The sequence below is a fragment of the Passer domesticus genome, chromosome 18 (assembly GCF_036417665.1).
Source record: "Passer domesticus isolate bPasDom1 chromosome 18, bPasDom1.hap1, whole genome shotgun sequence".
Classification (NCBI taxonomy): Eukaryota; Metazoa; Chordata; class Aves; order Passeriformes; family Passeridae; genus Passer; species Passer domesticus.
The window spans coordinates 11,223,318-11,243,641 of record NC_087491.1 but is presented as its reverse complement, the minus strand read 5'-3'; the positions used below and the strand labels follow the sequence as shown (position 1 = coordinate 11,243,641).

General features: G+C 49.2%; 1 protein-coding gene across 4 annotated transcripts in view; it reads right to left on the bottom strand.

The window, feature by feature from the left end:
• The window catches only part of GSN (gelsolin), a 22,319-nt gene extending 1,995 nt beyond the window's left edge, over positions 1-20,324 (bottom strand). The window contains exons 1-16 of one of the 4 annotated variants that reach the window (XM_064394197.1): positions 20,192-20,324; positions 7,813-8,014; positions 7,137-7,291; positions 6,146-6,307; positions 5,793-5,942; positions 5,459-5,548; positions 4,427-4,559; positions 4,115-4,203; positions 3,589-3,804; positions 2,893-3,026; positions 2,338-2,428; positions 1,989-2,159; positions 1,200-1,374; positions 801-925; positions 559-636; positions 72-132 (exon numbers count right to left, since the gene is read on the bottom strand). In XM_064394197.1, the coding sequence (XP_064250267.1) occupies positions 72-132; positions 559-636; positions 801-925; positions 1,200-1,374; positions 1,989-2,159; positions 2,338-2,428; positions 2,893-3,026; positions 3,589-3,804; positions 4,115-4,203; positions 4,427-4,559; positions 5,459-5,548; positions 5,793-5,942; positions 6,146-6,307; positions 7,137-7,291; positions 7,813-8,005 (2,023 nt within the window). In that variant the 5' untranslated portion in view covers positions 8,006-8,014; positions 20,192-20,324. Of the gene's footprint in view, positions 1-71; positions 133-558; positions 637-800; positions 926-1,199; positions 1,375-1,988; positions 2,160-2,337; positions 2,429-2,892; positions 3,027-3,588; positions 3,805-4,114; positions 4,204-4,426; positions 4,560-5,458; positions 5,549-5,792; positions 5,943-6,145; positions 6,308-7,136; positions 7,292-7,812; positions 8,015-9,129; positions 9,396-11,917; positions 12,159-19,747; positions 19,790-20,191 lie in introns of those variants that run through there. The other 3 variants (XM_064394196.1, XM_064394199.1, XM_064394195.1) reach the window with 3 other exon arrangements.

The following is a 20,324-nucleotide window of genomic DNA, read 5'->3' as shown; positions in this document are numbered from 1 at the left end:
ATTGCCTGAGTCATGATCACACAGCGGGGAAATGAGAAAGGGATAGTTCAGAGAGGAAAATGTGACATTACCAGACTTCAGTGCTTCAGTCTTTTCTTCTTCTTGGGCATCTTTCCCAATCCATACAAAGACCTAAAGATAAAAATATTAATTAATTCAGCAACAATCATTCTCTTTATAAAGGGATAATTTAGATGAAACCTCAGTGAACAGAGTGTGACACAAACCAGAAAATCCTCATGTTGCTGTGCCTGGGTTGTTGACCGACATGACCAAGGCTCTATTGGTCAATAATGGGAAGTTTTTTCCCCTGCATTTTATTTACATGAATTGTAGACTCTTGAACAAATTCTACACTAGCTTAATGTCAAGGGAAAGTAGCAGATGTTTGAACATTTTTCTATAAAACATCAACATTCAGCTCTGAGTTGCCTTGTGGCTGATGTGTGCTGAATCTGTAATACAACAGCACCTCTGGCTATTGTGGTTGAGGTCTCAATCTGGAGCCAATCTGTGCCTATTCTTTGCTCCTCTTGTCCCCCTGTAAACGTGACATACCTGATCCCATGTGTCCAGGAGCATCACATCATCTGTGGCAAGGTCATCCTGAGTCAGATCTCCAGGAACTTCCTCAATCTGAAAAACAGGGTTAAGATGAGCACAGGCTTCATTGACTTTATCTGTACAGGACACACCACACCATGAAAGATGAGGTGTAAGCTGGTGGGGGCTCAGAGCAGCTGGGCCTGAGCTTCTCTGAGCCCTGTCGGGTGGGTGCTGAATGCATCCCCCAGACTCACGGTGAAGCGGCCGCTCTTGTTGGAGCAGGCGAAGAGGCGCGGGGGGTGAGTGTCCATCTTCTTGTCCTTGAGGCGGGGCGAGGTGCGGTACGGGGCTTTGCCACCCAAGGCTGCCCAGAAATTGTCTGGAAAACACAAAGAGGGACTGATGCTTCTCCTGTTCATGGAACCCGCACCAGGGTTATGGTTTGGGCAGGACTTGAAGCATTCTTCCGGGTCAGAGAGGCCCGATGGCCTGCAGACACACATGAGAGTGCTGTTAAACAATGAAATACACCCAAGGAGCCCCTCTTTGCCCATGTCCACATCTTGTTCTGGGAGACAAAACACCCATGAAATAACTGCTGAGGATGTGCAGTGACACAGAAATGATCTCAGACTCCACTGAGACCCCCTCACCTGGCTCTTTGCCCTCAGCAACCTGTACTGGGCGAGCTCCCAGTATCTTCAGCAGCTCCTGTGCTCCTGATTTCTCAGCATTGCTGGCTCCTTGGCCAACCCACAGGTAGGCAGCAGAGGGAGTTTTCAGGACAAAGGCATCATTGGAGTTCAGCTGACTGGCTGTAGGATCCAGCTGAAAAGAAGGAACACTGCAGGTGTCAGATGTAACCATCCTCTACAGGGAGCCTGTTAATTCAAAATCAAACCAGAATCTACAGCTGAATAAACTGCAAACAAGATTTTCCATATGAGCATGTAAAGCTGTCAGATGTGTTGTGTATTCCCTGTATCCAAGTGATGAGTTAGATTTTCCACATGGGAAGAGTAAATAACTGTTTCAGTGTGTGATTACACATGACCTATAGCAGGAATGCCTGGCTGTCATTGTGCCAGTCCCGGTGGTTATGGCAGGAGATTTAGGAGCTCACCAGGGAGCCCAAGGCAGAGCAGTCCCTACTGAAAACACTGATCAATCATTAACACCAACTCCTCTGTGTCAACAAGGACAGGCCTCTTGAAGCTGGAAACTTGGGGAGTTCCTGCAGCCATAAACCACTGGCCTCTCCTCACCAGGATTTATTGTTGCACAGAGGTGTTGTGTGCGTTTTCTCTCAGAGCAGTGGGGCTCTGAGCCCGTGTCTATCCTGGCCCAAGTTCCTCTTCCATGGAGGGAACTGAACTCTTCAGTGGATCACGTTCCCATCAGGGGCTGCACACACAACACCAAGGCTGCCTCCCTCCACGTACCTCCACTGCTCTGGTGGCTCCGGAGGTGCTGGAGCGGACCTGGAAGAGCCGCGTTGCCGCAGGTGCAGTCTGGCCTCCTTCCCTCGAGGTCCCACCCTTGTACACAATCAAGGGCTTTCCACCAAACATGCTCATCAGGTGAGGGGGCTCTTTCCCTTGCACTACTCGTTTCTGAAGAAAAAGAAACTTGCTGTTAGTTTGAGGAGTGCAAGACTAACCAGAAATGGCTTTTACAACTCTCTGTCGAGCTGGAATATTCACAGAGCACCCAGCTGGGCCAGGTGTTTAATATATATGGACATATTCTTTATTCCCCAGTGTTGGGTTGGTTTCTGCTGGGTCTCTTTACCTGCACGGGGCTGCCTCCCAGCTCCTCATCCAGCTGTACTGTGAGGAATGCAGAGGTTGCAATCTCATCCTGCGTGGAGTCGGCGCCCTGCCTGGAGAACAAGGCCAAATCCCAGCTTTATTCTCAGCCTTTCCCCCCCCACACCTTACAGAGATCAAGAGGAGGTAAGGAAACCCTTTGTTACTGAATCTCTGCAGCACTTCCTTCAACACAAAGGAGAAATTCCTTATCCTCTATTGTAGCACAGTGAGTACAGGGGGAGATAAGAACCTTTCCTAGATAAGCAGAGCTTGGTCCAAAGAAGGGAGTAAAAATTCCCCCCCCAGTGGGGGGGAAATTGAAAAAAAAATAGCTCACACAGTAATTCCCTCCATTGTTCCACTTCAAATGAAACATCCCAGACCTCTGGTATTGTTTTGTTTGCAAGGGAAAGTTATCTAGGGTGAAACTTTATCCCCTAAAGATCCTCTGAAAGTGGGAAGCAGCAGTGATCGATTTTCCGAGCGGACTCGCAGCCCCAGCGTTTCCTGACTTGCCCCAGGGTAAGTCCCGTACCAGGTGTAAATGATCTGTCCCCGCTTCCCGTCGTGCTGGTAGTCGTACAGGATGATGTAGCTGTCCCCGCCGTAGAACTGCCCGTACGTGGCGGGGTCCACCGGCACCTTCTCGGAGCCTTCTATTCTCCAGATCTGGCGGGAGAGGAGCGGAGGCGCTGCAGAGCGAGCCCACGGCCGGCCGCGTTATCCCCGAATTCCGCGTCCCGGAGCCGGCGGTGCCGCCGCGCCCTCTGCCGGGACCGGACGGGACAATTCCCATCCGCTCCAGGGGCTGCTCCGGACGGAGCTCCGAGGCTTTTCGGGGCGTTTTTAAACAGCCAAACCTCGCCAGGACAGCTGTGGGCTTCTGGACAGCCCCCAGGCCGTTCAAGCCAACCCCACCCCTGCTCAGAGTCATGAACCCAGGTGCTGCAAGACATTCATACATGCCATGGCAACAGGGAGAATAATCAGCAGGAGGAATAAACCCATGTCCACAGTGCTGGGAAATCGTGGAGTCAGAATCAACCCCACTTTTCAGCAGGGCTTTCAAGACCCTGCTGCTATTTCTGGTGTCAGAAACTCCCCCAGTAATTACAAGACCTTGGTGTTGACGGCTCTCTGGCCTCCTTTTGTCTTGCTGCTCTTGCAGCAATGCCATCAAGTAGCAAAGAAAGTCTGGAAAGCTCCCCAGAGGGATTGTGCCACCACTGACCTGTTTCTTGCCAGAGCCATCATCCTCCATGCCGTGCTGGGCAGCCATGGCCTTGGAGCTGTGCAGGGTGGCCGCGTCGAAAGGGACCTGCTCAATCTTGGCAACGTGGCCAGACACGTGAGGCTGCCCCAGCCCTTCTGTCTGGTCCTTGTCCCGCCAGTTCTTGAAGAATTGCTTGAACAAAGGTGTCTCACCACTCTCAGGGAGGACTTGGATCTGAAAGGAATGAGCCTTTAGAACCATCTCCCTAAGAACAGCAGGTTTATCTACTCTTCTTCACTCTCAAAAGAGGTCACGGAAAAGGTACAGGAGTATCTGAGAGGAAGGAAGTTTAACTACCAGCTGTGCTGGGGTAAATGCTGCTTTAGCCCAGGAGCAGCACTGCAGAATCTCCCAGAGCAGAGCAGATCTCCCACAACAGGAGCCATTCAGCAGGGACACGAGCCCTGAGCCACCCGTGCTCTGCAGTCCCTGGCCCATGTGGCAGAAAAGAGACCCCAGTGCTTGGGCTGCCACAGCTCCTCACCTGGGTGTGTTTGGGATAACCCATCTTGTCAATGAACTCTGAGGCTGTTTTCAGTGCTGCCTTCTTCTCTTCAGAGTTGGCACCTTTGCCTTTAATGAAAATAGAGAAAGGGGGTCAGGATTTTTTACCCAGAGAAGAAACTGTCCCAGGTACCTTCTGCCAAAGTAGAAGGGCCCAACCTTCCAGATAAATGATGCCAAATAACAAATGACCATTGCTCAATCTCTTTCATGCCTGTTGTGATGGCTGAGAGAGAACAACTGCCTTTCTATTTATGATATTAATTATTTTCTCCCTGGTTGTCTCAGATACCTTTCCAAACAAAGATCTTTCCATCTGTGCCGTGGTCCAGGATGAAGCAGTCATCTGTACTCAGGGCTGCCTGGGAGAAGGGGTTCTCATCTGCCACCAGGGACACTGCCATGTTCCCAGCCCCATTGGAGACCTGTGACAACACAGCACAGAGCTCACATAAGCACCCTCTGTCCCTGCTGCTCCGTGGCCACAGCTCAGAACTCAGGGAGGGGAAGGGAAATCCATTTGAATGCACTGGCTGCTGCAGGCACTATTGTTTTCAAACAGGATACCTCTGACACAGCAGAGTATGGCAAAAACATAACACTTACTCTGAAGATTTCAACTATTTCTAGCAAAGCACAAACTGCTGGGACCAAGGAGAGATTGGTCCAAAATGGGGAATATCCTCAGTGCAAAGGAAATATCTTCTAAACCAAACCAACTGCACACAGGGACTGAAGGGTAACTGGAATGGCCTCTCTGTATCAAGTGGGGTTAAAAAATCTGAGTTCCTCTACTGACTGATGCATGAAGTGCCACATAACAAACCATCTTAGCAGATATTCACCCCATGGATAGCAGAGGCTGCTTGGAGAAGATTCCTCCCAAAAAGTCTTGGACATTCTTCTCCACTCACACAGCTGATGGCAAATGACACCTTCCAAGTGATGGCTTCATCTGGGTGTTAGAAAGGGGCAGGTCCTGCTTCTCAGGCTCACTGTTTCTAGTTCTTTCCTGTCACTTTCCTAACACAATGCCTGACAGCAGAGGAAAACTCCCTTTTTCCCTTATTTGTTTCACACTCCACCTTTCTCTCAAAAATTCCTGCAAGTCCCAGCTGTCTCACTACAGTCATGAGTGGTGACAAACCAACAGAAATTACATGGACATGCAGTGCAAGCAACCAAGGTTCATTCATAAAACTTGTGAAGAAGCAGAGTGAGGCAGGACTCAGAGCAGCTCAGCTCCTCTCTGCTATTGCACTTCCATCCAATTTCACAAAGATCACTCCACTCTCCCCAGAGTTATGTTAGGGCTCCTCGTTACCTTGTAGAGCTTAGCCAGCTTCCTGTTGGCTGTGTCGGTTTTGGTCTCATCAGAAGCTCCTTCTGGCAAACTGGGCTTTGGTCCCAGAACCTGTGAGGGAGAGAAAAATCATTACCAGCCAGTCCAAGAGGATCTTCTTTCCCAGGTGCTCCAGTCAAGAGAATGAATGGAAGAGAATCCAGATCAGTCACGTAAATTCCCTCTGATGTCCCAGCAGAGCAGAGAACCAGCTCTGCACTGAGCTGTGTTTATACCACACACCCCACCCACCCCACCTTTCTTCCACACAGCCCGCTTGCCACCCCAGCAGGGACAAAGGGACAGAGGGAATGACCTGGAGCATTTCCTCGCGCTCGGACCCCTCCTCTGACACGTAGACCTTGGCGCGCCCGTTGCGCTCGTTGTCCCGGATGCCCTTGGCCAGCACCGTGGCCTTCAGCCGCTCCTGGCGGTTGCTCTTGGAGCCACACCACTGGAAGATGTTCTGGGGAAGGAGAAAGTCGTGTCAGAGCAGGACAGCACCTCCCTAGGTGAGACAGGACTCAGCTGAACTGAACAATGTCAGTGTTTCGGGATGCTCAGCACTGAGGTGGCTTCAGCAGAGTGGGGGAAAACAAAACTTGTGTGAAGGTCAGACACCTCCTGCCCCTTGAGTTCTGCCACACGTGCCTTTGACGTGGTACTCACACTGCCCAGGTCCAGGATGAAGCAGTCCCCTGTGTTGAAGCTGTCCCAGCTCACGGGGACCTCCGTGGCCCGGACTGTCCTCCTGCCTTTGACCTGCAGCAGCCTCTGCACAGTGACCTCGTTGGGAACCACGTGCCTGAAGCCAGAAGCCACACCACCAGCCTGGGGGAAACACAGGAGCAAGGATTCACACCAGGACTGGGGGAAGAGTGTATTCCCACGTGTATAACATGTCCTGCCTACCAGGAATTATCCCAAGCTCAGGATTCACTTTCTCTGCTGACAGACACTGGGAACTATTTATCAACGCAGGCAACAGGACCCGTGTCAGTTACCCTCAAAAAAAGCACAACCAACTTTAAATGAACAAAAGTAACAACAAGCGAGTGGGAAATAAACAAAACAGAAAGATCAGGAAAGTCTCAGACTTGAGGAAATGTGAGCACTTTGCAAGCATGTGACCTGCTATCACTTTCCTTGTGCCTTTGGATTCCTAACAGACACAACTGCTTGACTGCATGTTTTCACTTCTATCCCACTTTATTGTGATGGCAGGGAGGAGTAACTCCCACTACTGTTCGTCTCCTTTACCAAAACATTGCACATGCTGGGAGGGTGGGCTAAGCACAGAGACTGCAAGGTCAAACTGTTATGCAAGTGGGGAGAAATCAAATCTCCTGGGTAGGCGTTTCCCATTAACTTTGCTGCTTCTTAAATTCATTCCAGGTGCCTTGGGACTGTTCTTTCCTCTGCCTCTTGAAGAAAAACAAAACCTCGATTCCTAAAACTTTCTGGGGCTTTCCTTGTGTATTATTAATTCAGCCAAATTTCTCCCACTGGGATCTGCTGTTCTCCACCCTGTTCGGATCCAACTCATTGAAAACATCTGGCTGAGAATGGGTTTTGAGCAACTGGAAAAAGTGCAATTCTCACTCTCCTGGGAATTGGGCAGGATGCCATTTGTTGCAGACTGGAGTCAGTTGTCACCCACCTTGTATTTGATGCCAGATTTGAAGTAGCCCAGGAAGGTGGGGGACTCGTGGCCCTGCACCTCGCGGTGCTGCACAGCCTTCCCCTGCAGGTGCTCATCCATCTGCACAGTGAAGATGGCAGCAGCCCCACGCTCATCCTGAGAGCTTTCATCACCTGAAACACAGAGAGAGACACTGGGAGGGGATGCAGGGTCTGCCTCTGCATTCTACTCTGCAAACACAGGAGGAGAAAGCAGATTTAACTGTGATATTGTCTGGGGTTTGCAGGCTGTGGGAAAGCCTTGGCATGGTACTCTGTGACATGGACAGCAGAGGGCATTTAGGAGAGGGAAAATCCCATTCCCTGATCAGCAGGAACACACCTGACCTCCCCCTTTCAGGCAGAAAGGACTTCAGGCAGACTTTTCACCTGAGATCTTGTCTTCGCTGTGAACCTCTGCAGAACCTACCTGTCCCATTGCCCAGGAAAAGCTGGGTTTAGGATCAGAGGTGGCTGTCCTGTCTATTGCAGAGACCACACAAATATTTGACATGAGTAGGGCTATTTACCCCCAGAACTGCATTCTCACTGGGCTGCTCTTTCTTTCCTTGGGTGACATCTCTGGCCACGGCTGGAGCAGAGAGGCTCGGGGTCACTCTGGCTCCCAGCTCTGCAGGGACACTCCCAGCACTCACCCAACCAGAAGTGCAGGTCGTACTGCAGGTTCCCGCTGCGCTGCTTGATGGTGTTCAGCACCAGGTAGGAATCCCCAGTGAAGAAGTCTCCATACAGGTTTTTTGGCACTGGGACCAAATCAAACTTCTCGACCCTCCAGATCTGAAGGCCGGGTTCCTTCCCAGCCTTCAGAAACTCGGCGTGTTCCACCATGCTGACAGGCTGGGGGCGAGACAGAGGGTGCTGTTCAGTGGGCAGGACACAAGGGAGTCTCTAAATTAAATTGCTTCTCATCTCCTCACTTCTTGTGCCAGGCAAAAAGTGGAAAGTTTCCTTTTTTCTTGTGCACTGAGTTTTGAAGGGGGGAAAAAAATAAGGATGTGTGTGGAAAGAATCCCTCTCCACTGATCACTGTTAATTTTCACTTCCAATCAGCTCTACTTCCTGGCTCATTACTGCCTTATCCTCTTCTAGACTTTATTGTCTCTCTGTCTGGATTTTAATCTCTGTATTTTTCTTACTAATTTATAACTTTTTAGTATGGCACATAAGTGAAGCTTGTGATTCCAGGCTGTGGGAAAGAAGCCCCTTTTAACCCCACATGTTGTACATCCTGCACAAACATGATTTACACGTTTTCTAAAACCAAATAGAAAATGCTATAAATATCATTGAATATTGAGGTAATTAACTGGCTTCTTAAAGCACTTCTGTTCTGACCTGTTACTTAACTGCTCCCTTGTAGGAATTACATTAATTTACACAACATCCTGTCCTAAGGACACTGCAATTTTGGTTTAATATGTTTATTGCCATCCTTATGCAATATATCAACACAGTGCAATATCCTTTTTTTTTTTAAATAAACATAATGAACGCTTTCTTATAAAAGAATTCATTTTGGTAATTCTGAATGGAAATAAACCATTTCTGGTGTATTGGGAATGAAGTTTGTCCATCGATCACATCACCCCTTTGAGAGCTATCAGGTAACAGGGAAGAAAACATTACAATATTACATTAGAAGCATTCAGTTCTTTGAAAAAGAAGATGGTTCACAGCAGCTGATGGACGAAAGTAAAATATGCTCAGTTTTCAAGGCAGAAATAAAGAATGTTACAAGCTAGAAAGCAAAATGATAAGTTAGGTATCGAAGTCATTCCTAAGCTGAAATCAGATATCAAAGATGGAAAAGAATGAACTTTATCATCATTATTCCAGTTCGTCTGAATCCTACCAAATTCCCACTAAAAAGTGACTAAGAGTTAAAGGAGAGGGACCCCTGTAAGTAGCTGGAACTAAGTTTTCAGTGTTTAATTGTGACGTTCCTCACTTACCACAGCTGAAAGCACAAGAGCTGCTGTAACAGCATATCCAAGCCCTGCCACAGACATGGAGCTGACACAGCTCAGCTTCAGAGCCATTGTGCAGAAAATGGTGAGGAAAAGACAATTGAAATCCTTCCTGCCCATTTCGAGGAGCAAATGGGCTTCTCCCTTCTCCTGCGGAGCTGCGGGGAGTCCCAGCTCCTGCTCCTCTGGCTGCTGGGGAAGATGAGGGGCAGAAGCCAATCTTTTATCGGGACAAACACACCCACCCCTCGGCAGCGCAGGGGCGTAACGCGGTTGTGCAAACAATCCCTCTGGAATCCCAGAGCCTCTCCCGAGCCCGGCAGGCGCTCACTCCCACAATGTGCGATCCATTACCGACAGCAGCCGGGGTCACACGGGCCAAACTCCCCTGACAGGCACAAATTCAGAGACATCAGCAACAGAGGCAACGTTCTGTCAGCTGAGAGCTGGAAAGTTGATGAGAGGCAGAGAACAGCACGGCGGCTCCAGCTGGCAGCGGATGCAGGGACAGAGATTTGGGGAGGACAAGGATTCAAGGAGCAGCCTGAGGATGGGGAATGCACCCTCAGCTCCCTGAAGTGTCCGAGCAGCAGAGCTCAGCCCGTGCTCTGCACCTCAATGAGCCCCCGCACTGCACTGGCAGTGAAACCCGGGAGGGCTGGGGATGCACTGATGGATTTCAGCTCCCCGAGCACAACAGGGCATTCACAGGCTGGTAGGTGACAGCACAAAAGCTCATTCAGCAATTCAATCATTTCACAACCAAGTATTTCTGAGGGTGTAGCAACAGCCTGTGACAGGAACACAAGGAACATCAAACCTACTCAGCCCAAAGGAATTACAACAGGCTGATTGTGCACCCCAACAATCTGCCACCAATAAAGAGATTATTCTTCCAACTACCTCACACTGCAGCAAGCTCATCTATCACATTTCCCAAGTGTTTGCTCAGAGTGAACTGAGCAGGAACCTTTCCCTGTGGCCCTCAGGAAAGGAGCAGCCACGCAATGTGGAGTTGAGCTGCTGGGCACTTTTGCTCTCAACACACCCAGGGGAGAATTCCTGACAGGCTGAGCTTCCCATGGTCAGAATCTGTCAATAGATTCTCAAATAAGGGGCCAAACCCTCCACCCATAAAACTCCACAACAAAATTTCCACGAAGGAAGGAGCAGACCCTGCTTTGTGCTCTCTCCACTCTCCATGAGGGTATTTTCATTCCCTCTCTCCTGAGAACACTCCACTGCTCTCTTGTCCAAGCTGATGCATTTTAATTTGAAATGTTACCTTGGCAAGGTACCTTTGAAAATTTCACTGGAAAGTCTCAAACTGAAACAGACAATAAAAACAATGTGCTAGTCCTGCTGGTATTTCTGATCTCTGTGAAGGAAGTTCAGAGTGTCAGAGGTCTCAGGCTCAGTGAAAAACATGTTGGAACCTTGACTCTAAGGAAGGCAGCTGTGAAAGGCTCTGGCAGCTGCAGCAAACCCAAACCAAAATGACTGGGTTGCATAACATTAGAAAGAGATGGGTCCTTTCCAAATGGAAAAATACTCTGGACTTTTTATTACTAAATTAAATACCTGTATAGTCCCACACCTGGGCAAACCTCACAGACTGAAGGCACAAAGACCCAGGATAATTTTCTTTGTTAACATCCCACTGTAGGATATTGTAATCCTCAGATACACATAGACACAATCTTTTTGAAAAGCGTTTATTTAGTCTTCTAATTAATTTGGCATTTTGTAAGTCCAAGCTTGCATTACCAATGAGCTGCAATATATAAACACAGGCAAAAAATTGAAAGAGGGCTACAGTACATAAATTGTATATTGTAGTGCTCTTTCACAAAATTAATTAATCTGAGCCATTCGTGGAGGGAATAGGTGTAAATCTACCCCAACAGCTGGTTTGGGTTATCACTGCTGGCAGCAAGTGCTGCATTGTTAAATCCAGCCCCAGAAATGTTTGCTCTGGACATTGTTCTGAGGGCACTTGCCAGCTCGGATTGCCAGGGCCCTACTGAAAAGGGTGTCCTGATGGAGACATGGAAAACAGGCACTTTCCAAGCTGCTGTTAATAAAAGTGTCCAGCTTGGTCCCAGAAAGGGTGCTATGCACAGCCAATGGCTTATGCAAAGGAAAGTTGTTTAAGGAAAACAAGGAAAGGGCTTGGAATACAGGATTTCAGTGCAGATGGATCAGCTAAATGACACTTGGCTGCATAATGATGAAAACAAGAACTTGGGAAAATTAGTCCAATGATTTGAGCAACCACTGGAACACAACAAGCTCGTTATGGTCTCCAGATGTGCAGCCACACCAGCAGGACAGGCCAGCCAGGAATGCCCTGGGATGGAGCCTGGCCTGCAGGAACAATCCCAGGGATTTGCTCCCGGGCACCCAACAGGAAAGGTGACCACTGATCAAAGTCTGTGTCTGGCCCACAGACCAAAGGCAGCCTGGAGCTGCTGCTCCAGGGAAGTGTGGAATGATCTCCCCGAGGCTGGAAGCTGTTTGCTCCAGGGGGAGGCCAGGAAAGGCAGAGGCCCCAGCCCTGAGCTCAGCGATCCCAACCCTGCTGTGCATCCTCCAGTGCAGGGCTGGGCAAGCCCCGGCTGCTGCTGCAGCTTCCACTGCCTCCAACCCACTCAGCTCCTGCCTCTCCTGGTATCCAACCCAAACCACCTTTTCTATTTGCACCCTGCAGCTGGTAACAACAGCTCTCTTGGCCTCCCTCCCTAAATTCTTCATTTCTGCTCTGCTCATTCACCCTGTGGCCGTGCCTCCCTCTCTTCTGTCGCAGTCACCTCTGCCCTCCCAGCAGCACTTTGGCCGTTTGTCTTCACTCTCCTCTGAATTTCTGCCAAGGAGGTGCCCAGCACAGCCACGCTGAGAGGAATGTCCTGTTCCCTTCAGGAAAAACCCATGGACACTGAGCCTGGAATCTCTTACTCTGCCTCATCACACTGCAAAACCCATTACGGGGAATAATTAATGTTATTATCCTCCACATCACATACACTCACATCTTCACACCTACCACCATCTAAAGCTTAATGATGTCGCTAAAGTAACTTTCTACAAGATAATATCTTCCAATACTCACAGCAGGGAAAGAAAGAAAAAAAAATTATTTCATTCAGTAACTGGCCACTAACAAGAGAAAAATGAGCACAATGATTTTTGTGAGGCCTGGTTAATCTGTAATAATTTGTGGCAATTCACACCTGAATATACCCACAAATAGAGCCAGGACTTACCTGCACAGGGCTGCTCAGGAAAGCTTGGCTGAATTAAATGAGACAGAAACAAGGGCAGCCCACATCCCCATGTGGCTGTGCTCATTTGCAGCTCCGGCGTCAACTCATGATGGGTTCAGATAATTTGTCTAAATCTACTGCATAAACAAAACCCACACAGGAAGGGCTGCAGCCAACACAACACTTCACCACAGAGCATCCAAACCACCTGCTGCTCACTGCTGGATCAGTCCCTGCCTTTCTACATGGCAAAGGCTGTATTTTTGATGTTAGTGGATGGCACTTCCAGAACATCAAAATAAGTTGCAAATAGAGATTGAGTTTTATTAAATATGAGGAGAACAGTAAATCTGAGTAGAGTCTGTAAAATGCCCCTCATGCACCAATCCTCATTGTACCTTGGGAGCACACATTTGCATTTCCACCCAACTAACTCTCTCTTTCCTTTTTGTCAAACATTGCCTGGAGAATATGAACTGCTCCAAATAAACAACAATAGATGTCCTCACAAAAGAAAGCCTCCCTTATTCCAGCACTCCAGGCTGCCCATACCAAGTGCCAGAAGAGGTAAATTACTGCTGTATTCCTGCTGCAACAACAGGAAAACCCTAAATCCTTGTTTTGCAAGAGGCACAGGGGTATAATCCTCCTGGCATGATCAGTTTGAGGAAATCTACAGGTTGTGCTTGCCACAGTAACAGCCCAGAGCAAGGGCGGTCAATAATAGCAATGCTGAAGAGATCACAAACAAAAACCCAATAAAGTTATTTGCTTCTCTCAGGTTCAGCCCTTTGTGCACTCTGAACACAATCTACACTGTCTGACTACCCATGCAGCCATTTCTTTATCCTCTGGTCTGCTGCTGCCCATAAAAACTCTGATGAATTTATAAAGTTTGTGAGAGTGAACTGCACAGGACCACTTGAGTTCTGACAATCCAAAACTCAGGACATGATGCTGCTGAACACAGAGACAGTTCAGCACAGGATCCACAGCGATGACAGCACACACTGAAAATGCAAATATCTGTTTATTCATTCAGCTTCCCTGCCAAACCAGTATAGAATATCAATAATTCCTCAGTAAACCATTGAAAATAACTCTGGCAGGACTACAGCTTTGTTACCAAGGGGACTGGCATTGAAAAATATCTAAAGTAATGGATTAGCTCAGTTTTCAGTCTCCAGACAGCCCTAAACTCATATATATACAAATCTAATCCCAACCCCTTTCCTTCCACCCCTTGAAGAAGCCAGTAAACAAAGGTTATTTGGGATAAGAAGAATCTGGCATGGGAGAGCCTCCTCCTCCCCAGCCATGGTGACTCCATAAACCATTTCAGCTCCCTGTACGAGGAGCAGCACAGTTAATGGCATTCCCTGCAGCTACATCTTAACAGAAAAGCCACAAATCCAAAAAAATTCCAACTGAGCTGCCCAACTCAGATCAAGAGTCCAGGACATGAAGTCCAGCATTAGCTGTGCAACTGGCAAGTAGGTTTTTTGCATTTGTTAAATTAAGATTCCTACTAAACCGCTTGAGCAAGTTAGAAGGCCCAGAAGATTTGAGTATTGTTCACTTTTTCCAGCTGTTTGTTTGCACTATGAGTCACATCAACTCTATTCTGGGCTCTGTACCTTTTGAATACAACCCACTTAGTAAACAGAGCTTCCAGCCTGATGCACCCAGGCAGAAAACTCCAACAAAAAAACCTGAGTTTCCTCTCAGTTGCAGTGATGTAAATTGGGGAGAATATTACTTCCACAGGAGAAAGCTTTGGAGATTAGACAGGTCTGCCATCTGAAACACACCCAGGGAAATTTGCTGATACAATCAGCTGGTTCAGAGCCCTGCCTTGAGCATAAGTGAGAGCTGAATCATGCACTTAAACACACACAGCACAGGGAAGGCTGGATCAGTGGAAACCACCAACCACTTTCATTCACTGGGGAGCAGAAATAAATCCTGACTTATGCTCCAACACAAATCATTGTTCGGTGCTGAAAAAATATTTAAGGAGTGTTTATGTAACACATAAGACATAAACCAGCACATTAAAATATGACTACCTCCCCAAATAATGTCCCAGAGAGAGAGCTGCTGGTGACAGCCAGAACACATTGAGGAAGGCAGTGAAGACATGCCTGTGGTCAGCTGCAGGGAAATGACACAGATGTTCTTCCTCCAGTCTCCAGGTCCTGCCTGTTCAGGGGAAATCATCTGCAACTTTATGCAAACTCTTCTTCCCCAGAGAACAAGCTGATGCATTCCTCTGCAGCACAGAAGTTGTTCAATCTGTGATCCATAAGACAAAAGCAGCACGTTATTGCCAGAGAAAGGCTGGGAAGCAGGAGATGGCCTCCACCAAGCCCAAAAGGGAAGCACGGAGCGTGGCCTTGCACTCCTCGTGCAGGATCAGGCCCAGGCAACGAGGTGAAAGGACTTGGGAGGCATTGCCACACGTGGGACAAGGGCAGCAGAGCTACAGGCAGATCTCAGGGTTGATATAAGTGAGTAAAAGGCAGATAAATGAATTCTGCTAATGTCACAGTGACAGGGCACAGCAGGTCTGGTGTCACCACGGGGCCAGTGGGAGTCCATCAGCTCCTGCCTTCCACATCAGCTCCACACAGAATTCAACTTTCCACATCAAAAGCCTCCACAAGACACGAAGCAACTCAAGACTAACAAAAATAAAGCTCAGTTAATACACATTAAAAAGCAAGGTGCTCCTAGATCAGCCAAGCAGCAGAACATGAGGCTGAGGGTTCCAGGTTCCTGTGCTCACCTGCTGGCAGGGAACAGCCACAGACCTGTGTCTGAAAGCTTCCTCCAGCCCTGCCCCAGCACACACTCATCTCACCACCCTCCTCCTCAGGGAGAGACAGGACTCCCCCATTTCCCCACCTCCCATGAAGCGGCTTCCCTCACAAACACCAGCTTCAAGTAAATCACTGTGGGAAAGGAGATATCAGAGCTGTCTCCATTTTGTCCCAGCTCTGCCGACACTGACAGGCGTGGCCAGGGCGTTAAGACTGTGGTGAACATTCAGAGCTCCTCACGCAGGAGTTCCCAGCCCCAGAGCCACCCCACACAAGGCACGGGAGCAGCCCAGCAGGAATGCCCGGAGCTCCCAGCCCGCCGGGCACAGCCACACGAGGGCAATGCTGGAAAGGCACAGGCCAAACCATCCCTTCCTCCTGCGAGCTGTGAGTAACAGCGCAGGGCTTTTATTTCATTCCAAGCAGGATTCGGGCTCTGGTGTGGAGGAGCCACAAGGATTGAATCGGATCTGTCAGAGCAGACAGCCCGAAAGAAGGGAAAGTCCTCAGGGTGTCAGTGCTCACTGCAGCAGCCTCCGTCCATCTTGAGATCCGAGGATGATTCACTTCCTCCAGAGTTTTAAAGATGCTGTTTTGAATTGTAGCTGTACTTTTACTGCATGTGGAAACACTGAGTAAATAACATATGTCTAAACTTTGGGTTTGGACAGTGTCCCACTGCCTGACTGCCCTGATACAGACAAACTGTTGTTTCTCCCACTCCAGTTGTGCTGGGACCTCAGCTGAGATGGTTCCAGCTCTCCAGGTTCTCAGTGGGAGGTGAATGAGGAACAAAAAAGGAGAAAAAGAAAGACCAAAACCACAGTCTATAGTCAGAAAAGAACACTTTGAAACAGGCAAAAGGAAAAAAATATATCTCTATATATGTATTTCAATATACATATATATATATATATAAATCTTCAGAGTCCATACTATCCAGACACCATCACATCCCAAATATTGATCACAAAAACTTGACAACCTGGAATATCCTGACTGAGAACACAGCTGCTCACCAAGTCCCAGAGCTGGGGAAGCTGAAGGAAGTAAAATAAAGGTCGTTCTCCAGAGGGCAGTGTGACATCCCCAGAACAGCCACCAAACCAGCCCCTCCCGTGCCAGCAGCACCACCAGGCTCCCTCAGGGGCCGGGATCCAGCACGGCCCTTCCAAGCTGGCATTTCCAGACAGCCCAGCACTGCAAAGCACCCGGAGCTCTGCTTAACCCCACTCATGTCAGAGCTCTATTTAACCTTGCAAATGCATCATCAGTGGATAAGCAGAGATAAATACCTGGGTGTCCTGCTGACACAGGCTGCTACTGCCTTTCCTGACTTCTCTGAGCACACTTTCCTTCCCTGGGCAGGTGTGCAGTACTGGGCTGACATTTAATGCAGCTCTCTAGATTTCATCTCTGCTGGGATTCCTCAGTGCCACATGCACAGTGCCCTGGCCCTGGAGCAGCAGGGGATGGACACAGCCTGCCGTGCTGTGCAGGGGAAGCATTCCCGGCATTTCCCTGCTGCTGAGCAGGGCAGCAGGATGTGGAGGGCAGGAACTCCCTGCTGCAGGGCAAACAGAGGCACCGGCAGTGCCCGACAGCTGGTAAGAGGCCCGATGAATCCCCTCTGGCCATTGGTGCTATCAGGGTGTAGGACACAGTGTAAATATTGAAAATCCGCCAACGCCTGTGCCTTGCTGGGGAGCAGAGATGAGGCAGAGGCACAAACTCTGAAACCCAGACCTGGTGCACACACGGTGCTCAGACACTCCCACCACCAGGACATTTACCTTCCTCCTCCTCCTCGCTGAAATACCTGGATGAAGTCAGAAATCCCTGATCCAGACACCTCCCCCCTCCCAAAGTCACAGGGACAGAGCTGAGGGAGAGTGCCTGAGCAATTTTCCACATCTCAGTGCAAACATCTGCAGCCAGGCAGTGCTGAGCCAGCTCTGCCGTGCCCCGGGCTGGCTCCGGCTGCATTCCCTTCTCCCACTGCTGTGTGCAGCCTCCTGCACAAAAACACTTCCCAAAGTGCCACAGCCCAGCCTTCAGCTCAAGAGCTGTGCACTATCCCCACCTAGGGAGCTCGTGCCTGACACAGGGAAAATAGTTCCAGCATGGCTCAGGGCTCCAGCAAGTTTAGTGCTTTTATGGGAAAAGAATTAATCATCCAGAGCATTTCTTTCTGATTCCCTAAGGCTTCTTAGTGTCTGAAGTGATTAATTAATGATTAAGGGACTGAATAGACACACACTTGAACTAATGCTGTGAGAAGCAGAACAAATGAAGTGACAGGTACAAAAACAGCTGCACAAAAGCTTCACAATAAAACCCAAAAACTTGAGGTTTTCTTCCTAATGCAAAACCTCAGTGACCTCTGAAAGCCACTGCACAAGACATCCTTTGAGTTTTGAGTTTAAAAAGATCCAAAAGAGATTAGAAGTAAACATATGAAATATCAATACATGCAATTTTCTTTTCAGCTGAAATTGCTAGAAGGGATATCAAATACCTGGTCCAGAGAACCAGACAATCATAACCAACAGAAATAATACACAGCTTGTTACACACAAATTGTCCATATCAGAATCTTTTGCCTTTTCAGGAAAAACATTTGATAATAATCAAGCAGAGGCAGAGACACGCTCAGAACTTGATTATTCACATGATAATTCCCAAGTGCTGTAGAAGGGAACAGAAAACAAGAGCAGCTGCTTCTCTCTAGGCAGGAGTTATTGTACCCAAGCCACTTCATAATTGTGTTTAACCATGGTCTGCTTTACTGCAACCAAGCTGCAAAACTTCATCACCTCAGCTTAAAGAACAACAACAAAAAAGTTTCTTCAGACCTCTAGATTCCAAAGTAAAGCAGGGAAACAGCAGTTTTGTGAAGCTGCACATTTCTGTCCAAAATCTTCTTTCCCATGCATGCCACTCAGCAGCAACACCAATGTCTGGGGCTGGATGAAAATGGAAAGCCTGTGTTTGTAAGTGAGCTGAAAGCAGATATAAATCCCGAGCACTAAATACGTCACAGGGCTATTTTAAAAATGGTTTGGTTCCCACCGGAATTCTGTAAAACACCCGAGCTACAGCAAAAAGTTATTTTATCTGAATATGGGATGGGGGAAGGCACTGGCCCAGTGTGGGAGAGCAGCTGAACCTGCTGCTCCTTGTCCCTGAGGAAGGTCCCAACCCCTTCCCTGGCACAGAGGCTCAGTGACACTGCTGCCCACACCACCAGGGCTGGATGTGGCTGCAGCACTGCCAAAATTATATAAATCATTACAAAACCAGCCCTGCACTGGAACACATCAGGCAGCCTTTTAGCCAGAGCTGGCAGCAATCCCCCGGTGACATTATCGAGCCATGAACCTGGATTGCAGAGTGCTCCCATCCCTGCTTTGCTGATGAAAGGAACAAATTCACAACGGGTTGGATTTGTGCCTGTAAAATCCGAGTTAAACTAGCAGCAGCAGTAGCATTTCTGCCTTGTCACCCTTTTGACATTCAGAAGCAGCCAAAGATTGATGGCTGGTTCAGTTTCCCCTGTTTTCCCCACAGCACTGGAATTCCACCCAGCCAGAGAAAGCCTCCACTCTGCCAAGAGCTGGAGTCATTCCTCTGGGGACACTGCAGGTACTCGGCTCTCACTGAAACTCAGCCGAACTCTCAAACCACCGGGAAATCTCTCCCTGTCTTTAAACACGTAACATTCCAGGCCCTCGCCATCCACCCATGTCACTAACGAGGTGTGACTAGAATTCCCACCCTGTCTGCATGCTGAATTCCGGTGAAACCCAGGAGCTGGACTCCCCAGCACTCAGCAGGGCTGGTGAAGGCACAGATGAACACTGAGAGCCTGGGCTGGTGCCAGGCCACTTCCCATTATCCGCTCTGGAGATGGACAGAGCTCACCCAGAGCCTGGAACCACGGCCAGCCTGGCACTGGGGTGGGCAGGGAGGCGGCGATGCCAGCAGCACCCATCCCACAGAGCAGATGTTAAACAGGGCTGACTTCTGCTTCTCTCTGCTCCTGCACAGGCTAAGCTTCCATCTCCCATCTCTCCGTGGTAGAAACTATGGAATAAACTGTCTCGTGGCCAAGAGAAAGCAGTTGCAATAACCTGTGAGAGACCCATTCCTCAGTACTCAGGTTTCGCTCCATTTTTCCAGATGGATGTTATAAGGTTCTCTGTAAAACAGTTTGAGAAACCCAAAGGAGAGGCATTTAAGGAACCCCCACCCCCTCTGACTCAAGAGCAGGACACCCTGAGCTGAGCCATGCTCTACTCCCACAAAGGAAATAAAGGATTTTTTTTTTGTTTTTGCCGATAAACTTGCATCATGCAGAGTTGGTAGTGGAAAATGGAAATTGTAATGATCAGTAAGAAAAATAAGAGGCTCAGGGGGAAACAATGCTAGTATCATCCTTGTTAGCAAAGTCGGATTTTTTACATCCAAGAGCAAATAACATTCAAAGCAGTTTTATTCCAAGAGGGATCTACTTACTAATGAGGCCTCCTTGAAACAAGTCATCCCCATAACTTTTTTTTTTTTTAACACTCTTCCTAGGAAACATTTTAAATATGTTTTCAGTGTCTACATTTTTTGAATTTCTATTCAAACAGAGCAAGAAACAAAACAAAGAAGCCCCCGCTGTTCCCATCACCACTCGCACTGCTTCCACCGCCGTTCACAGGCGCACGGGGCTTGCGGGGCTCCTCCGCCCCGGGCGGCACGGGAACCGCTCCTGGGCGGCACAGCCCGGCACAGCCCGGCACGGCCCGGCACATACAGCCCGGCACAGCCCGGCACAGCCCGGCAGATGCCGCAGGAAAGGCCCCGGGATGGGGCCGGGGACAGGACCCGGACCGCGCCCCCTCCCTCCGTCCCTGCGCGTCCCCGCTGCCCCGCCGAGGAGCCGGGGGAGCCCGGCCGCGCTCCCGGCCCTACCTGGTGCTGGCACTCGCGGGCACAGGCAGCTGCGGGGCCGGGCAGGGCCGGGCCGGGCCGGGCAGAGCCGGGCAGCCCCAGGGGCGGGCCCGGAGCGCCCCCGCCTCCGCCCGCCTCCCTGGGCGCGGCTGCG